The following is a 17154-nucleotide window of genomic DNA, read 5'->3' on the forward strand; positions in this document are numbered from 1 at the left end:
GTACTTTGCTTTACCCCGACTAGAGCTGGCAGCCGCTGAAGCTCCATTTGGTCGGGTCTGGATTAACCCAGTCGCTACCTACATAACTTCACCACCTTCATCACGCCAGACGTCATTCGCACGCTACATAAACCCACTGCCATCAATCGCACGACCCTTTGCCGCCGACTCTCGTCGCTACTTCGCCTCTCTTCATCGATTCCTCGACCATATACGCACCTGAATCACAGATACCTCCCCATCTCTTCGACTCTGCCTCCAGCTCCAGCTCCAGCTCCAGCTCCAGTTCTCTCGCCCGTTTCGCCTGGGCCCACAACAGCTCGCCCGCCCGTTCCAGCATCTGACCGTTGGCCATTTCAGGAGCTTAAACGTCGTCATCGCATCTCCTAGTGTCGCAACATCACCCCTATCGCCGGGTGGCCAAACGCCCGTCGACCTCTCAACTCATCGCTTTGGCTGAGGGGCGGCTTGGGTCAGGATGGCGGTAGACGAGAGCGAGTATGACTCCCACGCCGCCAGATCGCATCGTGGCATTACTACTATTCTCTGCCATCATGCCTTGCCGTATAATGATCGCTAATAGCCCATAGGATCTATCCCACCGAGGCCCTTGTCTCGAAGCAGTCTCGAAAACATTACCGCATCCCCGTGCGCCCGCAGTACGTCATCATCATATATCCCCTTCTTGCGCTCATGCTCATGATACATAAATGCAGGCACTGGCAATTACGCTCCCTCGTCAGCGCCGAAAAGAAAAACATTGTCTATTTCCCGGGAGGCAACGGCAGTAATCATGTCCAACGCCTAAACACCACGACACGCGAATGCGAAACCATCAAGCTTCTTACCTTTGCGCCCCGATGCCTCGTCGCCGAGAACGGATGGCTATGCTGTGGTAGTGAGAACGGCGATTTCGTGGCGATGCGGCTCGACGACGGTAATGATGACGACAACCAGGGCTCTTCTCTCGATCTTGATCCAGAGACTCGGCTTAGCCTTGGGCTCGATTCGACCCGTGAAAGCTCTCTGTTTTCTCTGATATCGCGAGCCAGACGATCCAATAAGAGCCTCATAGCCAAAAGCATGAAACTTGCCAAAGACCGAGTCAACTGCGTCACCCTTTGGTTTCCGCCAACTAGTCTTGCCGCTCATGACAGGGCCTACACCGAACCAGTGGCAATCTTGGCCAACAACGACAGAACCGTGATCCTAGTCAGCCTTCGTGACTTCGACCAGAAGGAGAAAATCGAACCTCTGGATGTAATCACATACCCCGACTTTGTAAACCGCGCCCTCATATCTCCAGACGGCCGCCTACTGATCGCCATCCTCGACGACCCGTATCTCTACGTCCACCAGCGAGTAAGGAAGCCCTCGGAATCATCGTCAAGGTCGAGGGAGTCCACGGGATATCAATGGGAGCAGACGCAGAGGATACTTCTCAAGAGCCAGCGCAAGGATGACAAGACTGATAGTCGAGGAAGCTTTGCCGCTTGCTTTTCTGAGTCCGGTGCATACCTGGCTGTTGGCACCCAGCACGGCACCATATCAATCTTCAACGCTGCCCTCCTGTCGAATCCTGATGCCGATCCTCTCATAACGTCCTTCCAGTCTTCGCGGCCACACAGCGGCCCAGGCGCTGTCAGAGACATGGCGTTCTGCCCAGGCCCATACGGCATACTGGCCTGGACGGAAGATCGAGGGCATGTTGGCATCGCTGACATGAGGAGCAACTTTACAGTCCGTCAAATTGTTGACATTGAAGAGCCAGGCTTCGAGCACATCAACATCCTAGACCGAAACACAATTGACCCACGACTTTTGGAAAACCGCCGCGATCGACGAGACAATACCACTAGTCCAGGAGGCAATGAGAGTTCAAGGCGACGACTAGAGATGCTTGACACACTCAACAGCCCCCTCACCGCAAACGAGACTTTAGTTCTCGAAGCCATGCAGCTCGGTCGCCGCAACCGAGAAAGACAGAGAACGGCCGGTACAGATGATAGGCCAACAGCTGGGACGAGCACCCTGTGGGCAGAGAGGTCGACTCGCCGACCCGCTAACGACGATTCTGGGAGGCCTGAAGAGCGGAGGAGCAGTAGTATTGGCCGTGCTATGGGAGACTTGTTGGGTACCTATCGTGCTGGTGATCGCCTTCGCGGAGCTCGACCAATCGCGCGGGATACGTCTGACACCCCTGAGAATGGGAGAAGGCCAGACCAGCGGTGGATGGAGAGTCTTGGAGAGACTGTGGCGATGCTTCGAGAGCAGCGCCAGAGGCAGGACTCATCCTATCTCACCGTCCTCGAGATCCTTCAGGCCAGAGAACGAGGCGGCGACCGTGACCAAGATGACACTTCCATCATAGTTCCTTTGGTCAACCAGGTCGTCACACGGTGGGAGGATGATCATGGAGGCCTTGGGATGCCGCCTTCGCCTGACAATACGGCCGGATTGGCCTGGAGCGAAGACGGCCGCACCCTGTGAGTATTACGTCGTGTCCAACTCGGTACCCCTTTCTAACTTTGAAACAGCTTCGTTGGTGCTCAGAACGGCATCTACGAACTCCACGTCGACGTACAGAGTCGAAAGTTCTGTCCCAGTGTTTCGATGAGATGAAGGAAGGGGGAGGACATGACATGATTTGCTGGCGTTGGCGGCTTTTCTTGCGGTCTCTTTGGGAAGACCGATGCGCTTGTTCCCAAAAGTGATGATGACACATGACGACGATTGTTGCTTTGCTTTGCCTTTGCTTTGCTTGCATGGACGTGGGATACCTTTGAGAAATACCATAGTTCCTTCTGGCGGCGTTTTTGATTCTCGCCTCGGCCAGCCGACTACCCTTCGCTACCTAACCTATGGTAGGCTGTCGTTCTATATACCTTTTTGAGCATGAATAGGATAAATCGCAACAGCTTCCGTTCCTTCACAGTGACTGTTCCTTGCCGTATACGAGACCTTCGACCTCCTCCGCAATGGCCAGCGAACTCGTCAATCCGGGGCTCTCGATGCCCAGTAGGTTCACCCATCCTTCATAGCCCTCCTCCCTGCGGATCACAAAGTCGTGGAACCCCTTGCCCTTGAGCACGGCGCCCTGATCCGCCAGCTTGGGTCGGATGCCGGCGTAGTCGGCTACGAGGTCCTCAGCTTTGACGCCAGGCAGGTACTTTTGGATCTCGACTATCGCCTGCGGGAGCCGCGCCGCGTTGACGGCCAGGTCATCGGGTCGGTCGACCCACTCGACGTCCGGTCCGAAGCGCACGCGGCCCGCGAGATCGAGCGTCAGGTGCGTGCCGAGCCCCGCGGCGCCGGGTTCCGGGGCCGGGTAGATGAGGCGAGAGATGTGCGGGTGCGACGCAGAGTAGGAGAAGTAGTTGCCCTTGGCGTAGTACAGGCTCTGCTGCCGGTCTGCCGGCACGATCATGTTGTGGATGGTCGCGGCGCCGAGCCCGGCCGCGTTGATGAGAGTCTCGGCTGTGATGCTCGACGTCTCACCAGTCGAGGCATCCTTAACTTCAATCTCCCAACCTTCGCTACCGGGCTGAGCGCCGAGGGGTGTTATACCCACAACGGGAGAGTTGAGGGCCGCCACACCGCCAGCTTCCTCAAACAGTCCCAAGAGACACATCATGAGTCCATGAGAGTCGACGATACCCGTGGTTGGACTATCAAGAGCACATGCTGCTTTAACGCCCTCACCATCACGCTTCACCTCTTCACCGCTCACCCACCGCGTAGGAACACCAAGCTCATTCTCGCACAGGGCATGAATCTTCTCAAGGGCCTCCCGCTGAGCCTCATTCTGCGCGACGATCCACTTGCCGGTGCGGCGGTGGCCGACGTCGTGCTTCTCGCAGAGCTCGTACAGCAGGTTCTTGCCGCGGATGCACAGCTTGGCCTTGAGGCTGGAAGGGCCGTAGTAGATGCCCGCGTGGATGACCTCGCTGTTTCGCGAGCTCGTCTCGGTGCCCACGGCGTTGTGGCGCTCAATCAGGACGGTCGAGTTGTCGCCGCGCTGCGCGAGCTTCCGAGCTATGGCGAGGCCGACGACGCCGCCACCGACAACCTATCGGGGTACTGTTAGTACACGTGTTGCTGATATGGGTAATTGGCTGTTCTATGGCAGGCAATGTCTAGTTTTTTCCACTCTTGCTAAACATCTCATGATGGGGTCGTCGGGCGGGATGTATCGGGGAGCGAGGGACCGACGCCGGCTCCGGACATGGCATGATGAAGAACGGCACTTACAGCATGGGTGAAATCCGCTCTAGCTACTGATGTCGAGCTAAAGTTGAGTTTCTGAATGCCTCGCCAGCCAGAAGGCGCAGATCTCACCAGTGGTCGTAGCATCATGGACATGGTTTTTGTTGGTGTTGTTGAGTTGGTTGTGAACTGCAGACTACAGCTGATATTCGGTCTACATGATATATCTGCCGAGCTGGCCAATGACGCCATGTCAACGGCGTATACTGCCCCTGGGCCGACATAACTAGTGTAGGAACACGGCGAATTTTGCATCTTATCGTCCATCAGTTCGGTCATGGGTGCTTTGTTTTGTTATTCTCGGTACCATTTTGGCCCAGTTCGTAAATAAACGCCGCCATAAGTCCAGCCACCACCCAAGCCCAGCCCCAACTCCAACTCCCACAATGTGTTTCCATTCACAACCAGTCATTCAACCATTCATTGCCTCATTTTCCCCTCCAATCCTTAATTCCATGCATGAAAAACACACCTAAACGCCACGGTGATTTTCGCACTGACTTGATTTACCTCGTACGCACAATTGTAGTCATCTGCCTTACCCTGAAGCAAACCCGCTAAACTCCCCAACAATTATGCTTAATGCCTACCAGCGTCCCAATCGATTGAACCACAAGTTTCAAATTCAGGTTTCCTTTGGTGCTTCAGTTAAAGGCTTCTCTTCCTCCTTTTCGGCCGTGGTAGAAGATCTGGTCAGGCTGGAGTGGTGAGGGGGCTCATGGGCAGTGGGGGAGCCAGTGCCCAGATCAGATAGCTGTTTCTCTAGTCACAGCATTAGTACAATAGTCCCGAGCTATTATCCTTGACCGGTGCTTACCTAGCTCCCGAATCCGATGGCGAAGCATCTGATTCTCCCGAACTAGCATCTGAGTCTCGGCCTGGTAGAAGGCGCTCTCATCTCGGCCGCCAAGGACCCAGTCCCCGCTTTCACCGCCGATGGACGTCGAACGGAGACGCGGGGAAGCACCGCTGCGACTGGGCGTTCTAGATCGTCGCTGTAGGTCGGCGCGAGCCATGTCAAAGGAGCTTCGGGGATGGCGATGAGTGGCGGACCGGGGACCCGAGCCGGCAGACGGTAAGGAGGGAGGGATCGTAATCTGGGCGCTTGAGGCATGGGGCGTCCCATGGGCCGACCGCTCAGAGATGGCGCTGCTATCGTCAACAGCAGAGGTCTGGTTTACGTTCTGTGGCTGACCGGCCTGGAGCCGCTGGAGCTCAAGCTGCTGCTGTCGAATCATCTGCAAGAGGCGGTTCTATCAACCGTTAGTCAATATTGTTGCACATGACACCTGGCTCGCATACCACATGAGCTTCCTGCTCCGCCTCTAGTTCCTGATGGAGCTCGCCCAGACTGGGCGCTCGATGATGATGAGGGTCAGCCAACAGGGGCGAGCCAGAAATCGGACGCGGGCTCGCAGTCGTGAGGCCGGATTCTTCGCTCACCATCTCGCCGGGAGCTGGTATGGATGGGTCGTTGAGCTGGAGGTTCATGAGAACGGCAGATCGACGGCGGTCGGCTTGAGGTGAGGATCGATGTCGGGAAAGGGAGCTGCTAGACGACCCTGGTTTCCTGTTAGAGAGATCCAGACCATAGAAGTTTCCAGATGGAGTCGTACGCCGTGTGGGCTCGTGCTGGAGTCCCGCATTCATGGTCGCGGCTGCTTGCAACGATATCGAAGCTGATCGCGGAGATCTGGTCGGTGACTCGTTGCGGGGAACCGCGGTGCCGTCTGTTGGAGAGGCCATGATAGAGGGTGGTACTTGCTGCTCTCCTGAGAAGTGAGGTGATGTACAAGCGAGGTGTTCGAGGCAGTAGAGGCGAGCTGGGTCGGTGAAGACGTCAAGAGTCAATGGATGTTCGCTTGCTTGTCAAGGTGACGACGATTGGCTGGGTTAGGTCGGTAGTTTGGAGGGGTTGATGTGGGTAGCTACAAGCTGACGGGAGCTGCAGGTTGACGAGATGCGGGCTAGAGCAGATGCTCAGGTAAATGATAGGTCTGTTTGCTTGCTGAGGGTTGATAGCAAAACATCTAGGGTCGTGGAAGATGATAGAGAGACGAGGCTATTTGTTAGGGATCGTAGAGTTCATGATGAGGATGCGCCGGAGTTGCTGAGTGAGGATGTGGCCTGCTTCTGCGCTGATCACGACCCCTCAGTGCTCTGCCTGTCAGTGGTCACAGGGCGCGTCAGTCGATGGCGGGGGCTTGACCAGCCCGCTACAGCCTTCTGCACCCCGCTGAGCCTTGGAGAAGGCGCCCTGTGACGTCTCTGGGTCCCCGGATGACTTGGCCTCTGTCTCTGCCCTCGCCTCCCAGTGACGTCTCGTGCCCGGCTTCGAGTTCATGATTTCTTGGTCGTGGCCATGATTCTGACTGACCGTGACGGGGCCTCGGGCTTGACCTTGCGTTCGGCTCGGTACTGTTACTGATTCCAGCGCCGACACGGTTCTGTTTCTTGGTTTGCCTCGCCTTTCGGCGACTAGGTACCAACTGTCTGTTACACCAAGCACTGCAAAGTCGGGTCAAGATTCCATGTAGATAGGTAGGTGCTGGATCCAGATAGAAGAGCCTGGACGCTTCTTGTGTCATCCGGAACCATGGACTCCATCTGCTTCTCCAGGCACAAACCCGCTGCCAAGAGTTTCACTCACCAGCAGTGACTACAAGGCCTGACGACGCCATACGAACGATGGGAGCCACGAGGAACCCATACCGACATCGCTCAACCAAGGTGTGACAACTTCTCACCGCTCTCGGAGCGCCATGGACCTACATCTGGTCGATAATCATGACCAATTGTCCAAGCTTCACCTTCACGTTTCGCGATTCCTTTGCCCACATCCCTCGTCCCAACATCTGGATGAACAGGCCTGCCCCTCGCATGTGTCAGACTGATGATTATCACGCTGCATCTGGCTCTGATACCGAGACAGGTTAGCCCATCAGCCTCGGCGACTCATCAGCCCTTTCAAATGCGAGAAACCAGGACCTCGGTCCGATCTGAGCTTCCTTTTCACCACATACACTCAGTAGGTCGTCAAGGCCAGACGAACACACAGACAGGGGACGAAAGCAAGGCCCTCTGGAAGGCCTCAACGCCCGGGGTTCCGGGGAAATATGTGCTTCTGAAACGCCTCCGCCCAACATCACAGAGCAGAGGTGCTGAGAACAGGCCACCTTGGTGAAACTCTGATGTGCCCAGCCCCAATCACCTATCCTCAGCCAGTGAGAGAGCCCAGGCCAACATGCAGCGTTGCGGGCGTGCGCTGCGCACATGGATAGGAAAGCCATGGCCCTTGCGAATGGGCGAAAGGCAAAAAGAAAAGTTAATTAAACCCAGACACGTCTGTGGCCGATGGCGGAGAAAAGAGAGGGTCTTTCCCGCAGTCGAGTCTTGTCCTTGTCCCTGTTGGCGGTTTCATCTGATCCCAAGACGCTGAGAGCAAGCCTCCTTTCAGCGTTTGAGGAGCTTCCACTCGTCCATGTTCGACGGACACTCTTGCCAGAGAACATCTGGCCATAGCGAGTTGCATACTCTTCTGCCTACCCAGGTAATTACACTCATCTCAGTGTGGGGGGCTGTTGGTTGGTGGGCAAAGTAAAAAAAACAGCCCGAAACAACTCCGTATTTATTGAAAAAAGCAAAAAGAGAAATGAACGCAGTTCGACTTAGCTTGCCAGTGTGTTGGGCATCTTCATCTTAAGCTCATCTCGTTAGCTCCGTTCACCGCTGAGGACGTTGATTAGCAACGCAGATCCTTCGACGTGTCCATGGATCTCACAACCAAGGTGACATTCCGCAACCTCACCCTCAGTCTCACCGTCTGATCCGGATAGTCCAGCCATTCTGGCGGTACTGAATCTGTGCCAGCGCCCTGGTCGTTTACGTAGCCCCCGACACCAACTACCGCGGCCGCGGCCACAACACCCGGCACTAAGAAGCTCCTGTCTGCCTTCTGTAATCGCTTACCACAGCCCATCCCAAGTTGATGAGAAAACCGGGCCTGGAAGGCTCCAAAGATGCTCCACCACCCAGGAGGAGGAGCCTGATGACAAGAGAAAACCTGTCTCGGCCCTGGCCTAGTCCACATGGGTCTGGATGGAGCCGAGACATCCTAGATGGAGCAGACTTGGTTGAGAACCGCAAAAGCCGGACTGATCCAACGTTTACGGATCGTCCCAGTCTCGATCGCAAGCAATGTTTGCCTCCTAGATAATTTCCACCACACAAGCGGCAGGGAGGAACTCGTTACGGGGAAATAGGTTTGTCTCACGGCGCCATCCTCTCTGCTCGCCCATATCCAGGTCTGCAGCAGCGCCCCTCCAATCAGGGCAGGCATTTGTCCCCATATCAACAGTGGCATTGGCTCAGTGGCCAGAGAAGCGAAATCCGAACCAGACAGCTCCGAGTTTAGTCGCCCACTACTGCAGGAACGAGGCCAGCCGATCTGCATCTTCTGCAGAGCCCGCAATTCAAGCCCAAAGGCGCGAGTTCCCGCATAAGCTTGCGTGCGTGAGTTCCAGAGGCTCAAGTATCTTCAATGCCAAAAGGCTAGTGCCTTGTGCGATACTGTCGTGGCTGGACGGATCAAGGCTAGGCAATTTATTAGGCGAGCCATCGATGCTATTTCGATCGATGACCCAATTTGCCGGACCTAGGAATAGCCGGGATGCCTGTGGGTGCGAAGAAGACTCTAGTGATGACGGCTCCTTGGTGCTGACGAGTTGGAAAGGGTGCGCCCGGACTGGATATGAGCGGAACCGCACATGGGCCCAGGCCGTTGGTTGTGTCTTGTATCTCCAGAACCACACACGGAGTACAGGCGTACTGGCTTGCACAAAACTGCGAAGGACAGCAGACGCTGTGTAACTCGACGGTCCAACATGCGGGCATAGGCTCGCTTGATGAATGAGACGAAAGGACCAGCCCATTGAGAACCGTCGCGGAGAGAAATGCCTAGTGAATTCTTCCTCTGTTGATGTGATTTAATCATCGGATCGATTTTTCAAGTGCCGAGAAAGCCTCTGCATCATGCAGGAGGCCTATAGTCTGTCGAATTAAGACTCAGGGATCTTGCGATTAGTATGTTCTATGTAGATGTTAAGTGCACTTGTTGTCAACCGACGTCACTCAGGCAAACAAGAATGATCCCAGCACTGAGCTGCACCAGCTTCTCCTCACGTGCAACCTGTGCGCTGTGTGGAGAATGAGATGCATTCTGTGAGCTGTCCAAGAACTTTTGGATTTCGAGGCAGGGAACGCAGCACAGACTCAAAGACGTCCTGTTCTTCCTAGTCCGCGGTATGGAGATGGGCAGCAAATCGTGTTCGCTAAATGGTGTAAGATGAGAGGGTAATAAGGCGAGTGGAAAAATAGCCCCTGATTCTGGATAGTATTCGCTGTTGGCACCGCGGCAGATGTAGGCTCGAGGATACAAATCCGGCCCCTGTCACACGTTTCCTCCAAATGACCAGCTGAGGTTGAGAGCGAGAATGGAATCGCTCGTTTTGTGCCGTTTCCGCGCCGATCCCGAAACAAGAGCCCTGTTATTCTGGCTTCTCAGCTTGATGAGGCCTGTCAGCGCAGCGGCCAAGACCCTTTCTGTGACCCTTGTATCACCGATTGACTGCTGAGGCTAGCAAAAATGACAGCAGAAGGGTAAGGGTTGCAAGGTTGGCTTTGGCACGTTCCCAGTACTAACACCAGCTCCCGTGCTTGCGAGACACTGGTCTGGCAGCGATTGAGCCCGGACCGCAGGTTGTGCTTCCGTGATGGGCGTTTGTGAAGTCTGGCTTCGGCGATACTCTCAGAAAGAGTTGCTGCGCAGCCGCCTCGGAGGATCTCGCATGCACGTGATGCCCTGCGGGATGCCGAACCTTGGGTTGGAAGATGAGGGTTACAAGTATGCCAAATCATTCTGGCACGGGAGACAAAAGGATCGGCTTGGACCATCGAAAGATCGTGACTAGAGCCACCGTTACCACCACCGCCTCCGAAACGCGCGTGCAGCCTGCGACACAGCGGTTTTCCTCGCTATTCGCTGTGAAGGGCGAGCTGCAAGGATTTCCATTCCTGGAGTGGGGGTGACATGGGGGATTCTAAGCCGAGATGCTAGGAAGAAACTGGGATTAATAGATGCTAGACTTGTCACAAGTTGAAAAACTCCCGCTCAACCCTGCCCATGGCTCAAGGGTTTGGGCTAGGGAGGTGAAGACGGCTTGCTTACCCCTGGCCCCCGGGAGGCTAGGTTGGTTCCTCGAAGGCCGTGGCACTTTGAGCCGACGGCGAGGCTCAGCCCGTTTGGGAGAGCACAGAGTTCCTCCAACCCGTCTGGGTGCCGTGCGCAAGTAAACTCTTTAAAAATCGATCCAGTGTGCCGTCTGGCGTCGTATCGTGTCGTGTCGTGTTAAGCCATGTGTCTTGTTTCAGCCAATTACTGGGCCGTACAAAACCGTCGCGTTCGTTCCTTTTCGTCGATATTGCGTGTCCTGAATTTTTTCGCTGTGCGGCACACGTATGAACATCGTCATCTGCGTCGGGCTCGCGTCCATGTTTGCCGTGAAACTTGTTGGCCCAATCGACAAGGCTCAGACTCTGCTAGAGCAGCTGGGGGCTGGTCTCTTCCCCATGTGTTCCAGGCTCCTGGGCCTCAAAGGGCCGGCCACCATGATGATTGAGTCCAGCCTTCGAGACGGAGGGAGGAGCTTCGCCCTACGTAGTAGCTCCAGCCTCATCAGCCCATGTTCGGACAATGGTACAATACACTTGTACGAACTCAGTGTCTCGGGCTAGAAAGGTGTCCTTGAGAGGAGCGATTCCCGGGCTGCCAAACCGTCTCCACTGGCTAGCACCCCGTTCGCCGGGCTGGCTAGGTATGGTTCGGTCCCTGGCAGCCGTTTTGCAGGTTGCAGGGGATCACCCCTGTCTGTTCCCTCATCCCTCTGCTGCTGGGTCGTCGCTCGCCTCGCTGGGCGCTCGAATTTAGCTGTTGGGCTTGGTCATCAAGATCAGGTTCCACCAGGCGAGGCCCCATGTTCTGGCCGCGTCGCTCACTCCAGTGGGATGCCCCGTGTGGGTGGGCGCCCTGTGCGTGTTTCTTTTCACATGTACCCCGTACCTGCGTGAGGCTTGTTCTTCCAACCATCTCTGGCAGTGCAGGGATTCTTGACCCAGCGGATCCCATGTTGTTGCGACTTTGACTGGTGGTGCAGTGCCTTGACGCTCTGTCTTTTTGAGGAGTGAACGAAAAGAGTAGGTACTTCATCGTCCAGTAGAAAGAGGGTGTAGCGCAATGTCACCTTAGACACTGTTGTTCCCTCTGGAAGCGCCGTGGCGAGGGAGAGTCGAGTTGATGACTCGAGGGAGGATTTGATGTCGAGGAGAGGATGTTGCTGTGCTGTTCTTGCTAAAGAGGAGGTTTGATAAGAAGATAATTCAAGTCCCTTCCTCGTTAACCCTCCCTTGCATCCCGTCGCTCCTGTCTTCCGTGCCTGAGGTGAAGTTGGTGGGCACGTTGGGTGGGCTTCCTTCCTTCTGGAGGTCCCCATCCCCATGCCCATCCCCGTAAGGTAAGTGTAAGTAGGCCCTGCACCTTCCCCGATACGTAGTCGATGTACTCACTACATCACGACCCGGCACCACACCACCCACCTACTCCGTACTGGGAGCCGTTTCCTCCATCCAATACAACGGGCCTCCTCCCGTCCCCTCCCGCGTCTCGCTGACTTCTTCTCCTCCTTTCCAATCCAAACATCTTACATTACCTTGCTGCACTCTGTCTGAATACGCGCCCTCTTTCTGGCGTGTTTACTTTGCTCGCTTGCTCATTCTTTACGGCCAAGTAGGCTTCACATTCTCTTGTCTTGTCAACTTGCGTCGCTCTCTTCCTCTCTCTTCTTGTTATTCCTCACTACCTTTACTTTCCATTCTTGGTAAGAAGAAACAGCCGAGCCTCTTACAAGTTGATGCCGGCGCCATCTCGCGACGGAACCTTTTGATATCAAGTTGCGATCCACCAGATCCGAGACGGGAGCCCACATTCCAATCCATCAATCCCCATTATCCTCGCCATCTCCCGCTCCCGCTTCCCGCCTGTCACACACTTGGGCGCACGAATATATCGTCCCGCGCATATTCCCAACCGAGGTGCTTGCAGTATTATCCTCAACTTGTCGTCACACCAGTATTGTTCGTCGCCTGCACCCGGGCAGCAAGGTAGCCGATTCATGCCGCTCTGTCCTGCGCGACAGATATCTTCCACGACGACGCCCACCGCTCGGCTGTCCCCTTGGGGGCACCCCCTCGCAAACCCTCCACCATCCTAAGCATCCGCTGTTGGCTTCGCAACCATGCCTTACAGAGATTCCCTCATGGCCCATAGCGGCACCTTGGAAGCGCTCCAGAGCCATCATACGCCGTCGCGAAGGAGCCGCCCACCGGACATCGACGTCATGGCAGCAGAAGAAAACCGGGTTCCCTTGAAGCCGGAAAAGGTCAACAAGAGGGAGTCTAGGTTGGGATTGAGGAGTCTGTTTGGTCGATCCAAAGCACCAAAAGAGTTGGCAATCCCAGAAACGCCCACATCGATTGGGAGTCACACGTCCGTTACCGATATGAGCACCTTTTCCAATGGCCAGTCAGCTGTTATGTCTGATCATTCTCCCACAACACCACGAAGCCCGCGCCCATTATCCACTATACTCGACGCTCATCATCAGACTCCATCTACTCTCCAGAAATCCGTTGGTGCCGTCAGGGTTCAAGGGCCAGTCAAACCCGCGCGAGGACCAATTGCAACGTGGCATCCTCCACCACTTTTCAAAGCATTTCCTCAAGCTATCAAGCACATGACACTGCCCGCTACGTCATTGGCCCCAGAAGTCATTCTGCGCATGCATGAGCGCAGAGTTAATGCATCCCGCGAGGACTTGCCTGCTGCAATTGACATGGAAGTAGGCACTATTGAGAAGGGCAAGGTCAAGAAGAAGCACCGACGCAACACTTCTGGCCCCGCCCCCAAGTTTGAATGGACGAACAAGATCTACGTCCTGGTAACATCGGGCTATCTATTACAATATTCAGCAGAAGGGCCTTTTGACCGATTGCCCGAGAAGGTTCTCCATCTTGGAAAAAACTCGGCGGCTTTTGCCAGCGACGTGATTCCTGGTCGTCATTGGGTGATACAGGTTTCTTCAGTTACGGAATCCGACGGCACGCTGACTACTGACTCCTCACGATCACTCTTCTCACGTTGGAACCTCCGGGTTACAGAACGGCGACAAGCGTCCAACTTTCTGATGATTTTCGAGACTGCTGAGGATATGGAAGGCTGGATTGCGACACTACGCCGTGAGATCGAGAACCTGGGAGGCAAGAGGACGCTTACCGAGACGGGGAAGCCCAAAGCTGAGGATGAATTTGTGCCCCTACGAGAGCAGCCCAGCCAACGAACGCTGGTGGTGAGGGATCCAGATCGACTGTCGCGCGTCATGAGCCAGAGTACTCAGGGCTCTCAATGGAGGAGAGCGAGTGATGCCGATGACTCGGCTACTACCACTGCCGAACCTGATGCAGCCGTTGACCAGTCCTTGGACGACATTTCAACCACCAACAGCTTCGTATCACATGATGGCAGGCAGCTGGATAACCTACGAGATAGCTCGAACCGCCTTTCCTTTATATCCTCTGGACAACGGACAGTTGTGACATCCACTGGATCGTCCCCGGAGCCATCACCGACTGTGGACACCTTCCCTACGAATCTTGAAGAGAAGCCTCAGGTGCAAGAAGCAGCTAGCCAGCCGGAGGCAAGGCCACGTCCAAACGCTGCAGCGATCCTCGACCGAAGGCAATCGATGCAAGTATTGGGCCCCTTCGTCGAGCTTCGCGGTGGACCAGCAAATGTGCGACCGCAATCGACGTACGGATCAGGGGTGATTCATGATCTGAACACGCCGCCACATTCCAAGGCACCAACACCAAATTTCAGTGTTCCTAACACGTCGAACAGACGATTTTCGTATGTGAGGAGTACAGCGCAGGAATTTGGCATGATGACGCAGTCAGGTATGACTGAGTACCAGACACGATCGTTAGGTCGCAGAGCACCACCGACCACTCTGCCGATCGCGCGACCGCTGTCAATGGTAGCTGACCAACCCTCACCGATGGAGGAGGTGCACGAGCGGCCGGTGACTCGTCATGGGGACGAGACCCAACCGCTTGACCCCGACGATGATGATTTGATGTCCCTGCCGCGGATTCCCAACACATATGATGTGCCATCACGACGGTCAAGCCTGGCGCCTGTCGATGAACCTATCGTCGAGGTTAACCGGTCAGCCAGCTCACGCAGATTTTCAGGGATGCGGCAATGGCGCAAATCTGAGAGTCCTCATCCAATGTTGCGCAACTTTACAACACCGGTCCGACCTGGACCCCCTCAAAGAACTCGATCTCGGTCATCCCTAATTGGGTCTGACGAGATGGTCAGATGCCGTACCTCAATGGACACGCATGGCGATGGCCGAAGCGATTCGGTGTCAGCGAAGGCACGTTCCCAGAGGCGAGCGAGCATGCAGTCCATAGTGTCGGATCGAGCATCTCAGTATAGCGCCTCGGCCGATCTCCCTCCGCCCATGGCACCCGAGTCACTGCCACTGCCTGCACCACCGCCTACGGTGCCTCTTCCTCCGATCCCCGCATCCGCCAGCAACCCGCAACTGAGGACAGATACAGGCAGCAAGGGCTTGTTCATCCGGCGAAGCATGCCTCAACTGAGCGAAGGCCCTCCACCAGCTCCACCACCTACATGTGCACTGCCACCACTTCCCCCGAAGCCACGAATCAGAGTATAAAGTCTCTGACTCTCTTAACTTTTATTTGTCTGCTTTCATATCTAATGACCACGACGGAGCGCCTGCCGCAGATTTCCTTTTTCGAATCGGAACGATACTGGGACCAGTTTCTGGAAAAGTTGACTTGAAGAGTTTATTCCCGTTTCTTTCTCTTTTCTTGTACTATATTAAACAATGGAGCATTGGCTGTATGGGGGCGCATTTCTGGATATGCGACCACGGCTTTGGATGACTTTGATGTAAATCTATTAGGGAGCGGGATATTGTATGTTAGATCTGGAGCGACTAGGGGGTATTTGTAGTGAGTAAAAAGAGACGATTATGTCCAAAATTTAGACAAGATTATATGTACCTCACTATGGATATGTTGTCGAGTGACTAAAGTGTGAGAACATGTGAAAGCCGTTCCGACTTGCGAGACAACGGGGCCGGGCCGGGGCCGAGATGTCCCACTTTTATTCCGCGCGGTCGCCGGAACCCGAGTTGACTCTATCGGATGCTCAAATAGGATAGAAGTCTGCAGAAATTGGTCTAATGCGGAAAGGTAAAGCGTGCTATTCGTTTCGAATTCTCTGAGAGAGGTTACAATAATGCCAAATCCAAAATTAGAGGTCATGTAATCACTTGCCCGTGTCTCGCTAAGATTGCCGACCAAAAAATGGTGTGGCTGGGACGTGCATCTAATAAAGAGAGTGACCTCTGCGGTAGTTTCCGGGCGCTGCTACTGTTGCATAACCAGCCTCATCCTCGCTCCTCCCATCTAATTACCATTTCTGTTTCCTCCATCTCATCCCATCCTCGTCGCTCGCTCGCCGATCATCACCCCCATCGAAAGGGGAAGCTAGCTTAATTGCTTCGATCGCTCCTTGTCGACCCCGTTGCCATGCGCTAAGGGTAGGTCTCCCGTTCTGCGACCTGCCTTTCTTTCCCTCTGCGCGCGCGTCCTTTTGGCTCCCCGTCGTAGACGCAAAACGTCAACAAAACAACAAACAACAACGACGATATCCATCGACGACAAAGACGAAAGGAGAAAAGAAGCTATTCGAGAGAAGGAATCGCCGAAAATGCCCGTCCTGCCTTCGAGAACGATATCCTCCGGGAACCGGCTCGCGGTCCGGCAAAACGACCCGTCTAGCACGTCGTTTGTCCCCGTCCCGTCGACATATGGCAACCTCGACAACTCTCCTCACCCGGGCGTCGTGGCGGGCATTGTTCTCGGCTCCGTCGCCGGGTTCCTGCTTCTGCTATGGCTCGTGTACGTCATCCTGCACCGGGGACCCGTTGTCATGGTTGAGGAGTCTGGCGCGCCCATGAGTAGTGTCACTGGGGGTGACTCGTCGACCTTTGCGAGCCGGAGTGTCATTACTTTTAAGAGCAAGAGGGGGAGGAAGAGCCGACGGCCAAGGAGCAATGGATCGCGGAGGACGACACGATCAAAGGCTACGACTGTGCGCTCGCGCGAGAGGAGCCGGAGGAGGGTATCGCCTGTGATTGTCGATCCCCCAGCCCGTGAGCGCATCATCGTCGAGCCTCCATCTCTGACCCCCTCTCCTCTCTCGTCTGCGCCCCCACACCCGCGCTTCGCCCAAGAATCCGCCGTGTCGGGCTTATCATCGGACAATGAGATCGTCGTCGAGGAGGAGCACAGCCCGTCGCCGCCAAGAAGGTCATACGGCCAGCGATACAGCCAGGAACGGTACCGACGAGAGTCATACAGAGATGATGGGTACAGAGACTATCCACCAAGAGACTATCCACCAAGAGACTACTCGCCGAGGAGGGAGAGCAGGCGGTATAGCCGGGATCGATGAGGGGTTGTTACGACGACTTTAACGCGTTTTCTTCTTCCGGTTATGACTTTACGAATTCAGCACAAACAGAAAGGGTTGATGGACGGGGACTTTTCTGTCAATGAACGTTTTGGGGGAAAAGCGCTGGAGTGATTGATTATAGATAATGTTGAGTTGGATAACGAGGAGGGTTCTTGAGAGCACGGGGTAATAGGAGTGGTGACGGCAATCTAGGACGGATG

At 55.1% G+C, this 17154-nt stretch overlaps 5 protein-coding genes across 5 annotated transcripts; 3 read left to right on the plus strand and 2 right to left on the minus strand.

Moving 5' to 3' along the window:
- Positions 1-478: 478 nt before the first annotated feature.
- On the plus strand, positions 479-2622 carry NCS57_00242600 (DUF2415 domain-containing protein; the record flags this gene model as incomplete). The annotated part of the gene is made up of 4 exons (XM_053052457.1): positions 479-498; positions 591-659; positions 717-2486; positions 2538-2622. 4 exons carry the CDS (start codon positions 479-481, stop codon positions 2620-2622), a joined length of 1944 nt encoding a protein of 647 aa, XP_052917703.1.
- A 307-nt stretch (positions 2623-2929) lies between these two features.
- Positions 2930-4362, minus strand: NCS57_00242700 (DAO domain-containing protein; the record flags this gene model as incomplete). Its single annotated transcript, XM_053052458.1, has 2 exons — positions 2930-4069; positions 4252-4362. 2 exons carry the CDS (start codon positions 4360-4362, stop codon positions 2930-2932), a joined length of 1251 nt encoding a protein of 416 aa, XP_052917704.1.
- Positions 4363-4891: 529 nt separating this feature from the next.
- Positions 4892-6012, minus strand: NCS57_00242800 (uncharacterized protein; the record flags this gene model as incomplete). Its single annotated transcript, XM_053052459.1, has 3 exons — positions 4892-5028; positions 5084-5519; positions 5569-6012. 3 exons carry the CDS (start codon positions 6010-6012, stop codon positions 4892-4894), a joined length of 1017 nt encoding a protein of 338 aa, XP_052917705.1.
- Positions 6013-12614: 6602 nt separating this feature from the next.
- On the plus strand, positions 12615-15122 carry NCS57_00242900 (uncharacterized protein; the record flags this gene model as incomplete). Its single annotated transcript, XM_053052460.1, has 1 exon — positions 12615-15122. One exon carries the CDS (start codon positions 12615-12617, stop codon positions 15120-15122), a length of 2508 nt encoding a protein of 835 aa, XP_052917706.1.
- A 1064-nt stretch (positions 15123-16186) lies between these two features.
- Positions 16187-16933, plus strand: NCS57_00243000 (uncharacterized protein; the record flags this gene model as incomplete). The annotated part of the gene is made up of 1 exon (XM_053052461.1): positions 16187-16933. The coding sequence occupies one exon, from the start codon at positions 16187-16189 to the stop codon at positions 16931-16933; it is 747 nt and encodes a 248-aa protein (XP_052917707.1).
- Positions 16934-17154: the final 221 nt, after the last annotated feature.

Source organism: Fusarium keratoplasticum, chromosome 2 (assembly GCF_025433545.1).
Source record: "Fusarium keratoplasticum isolate Fu6.1 chromosome 2, whole genome shotgun sequence".
Taxonomy (NCBI): domain Eukaryota; kingdom Fungi; phylum Ascomycota; class Sordariomycetes; order Hypocreales; family Nectriaceae; genus Fusarium; species Fusarium keratoplasticum.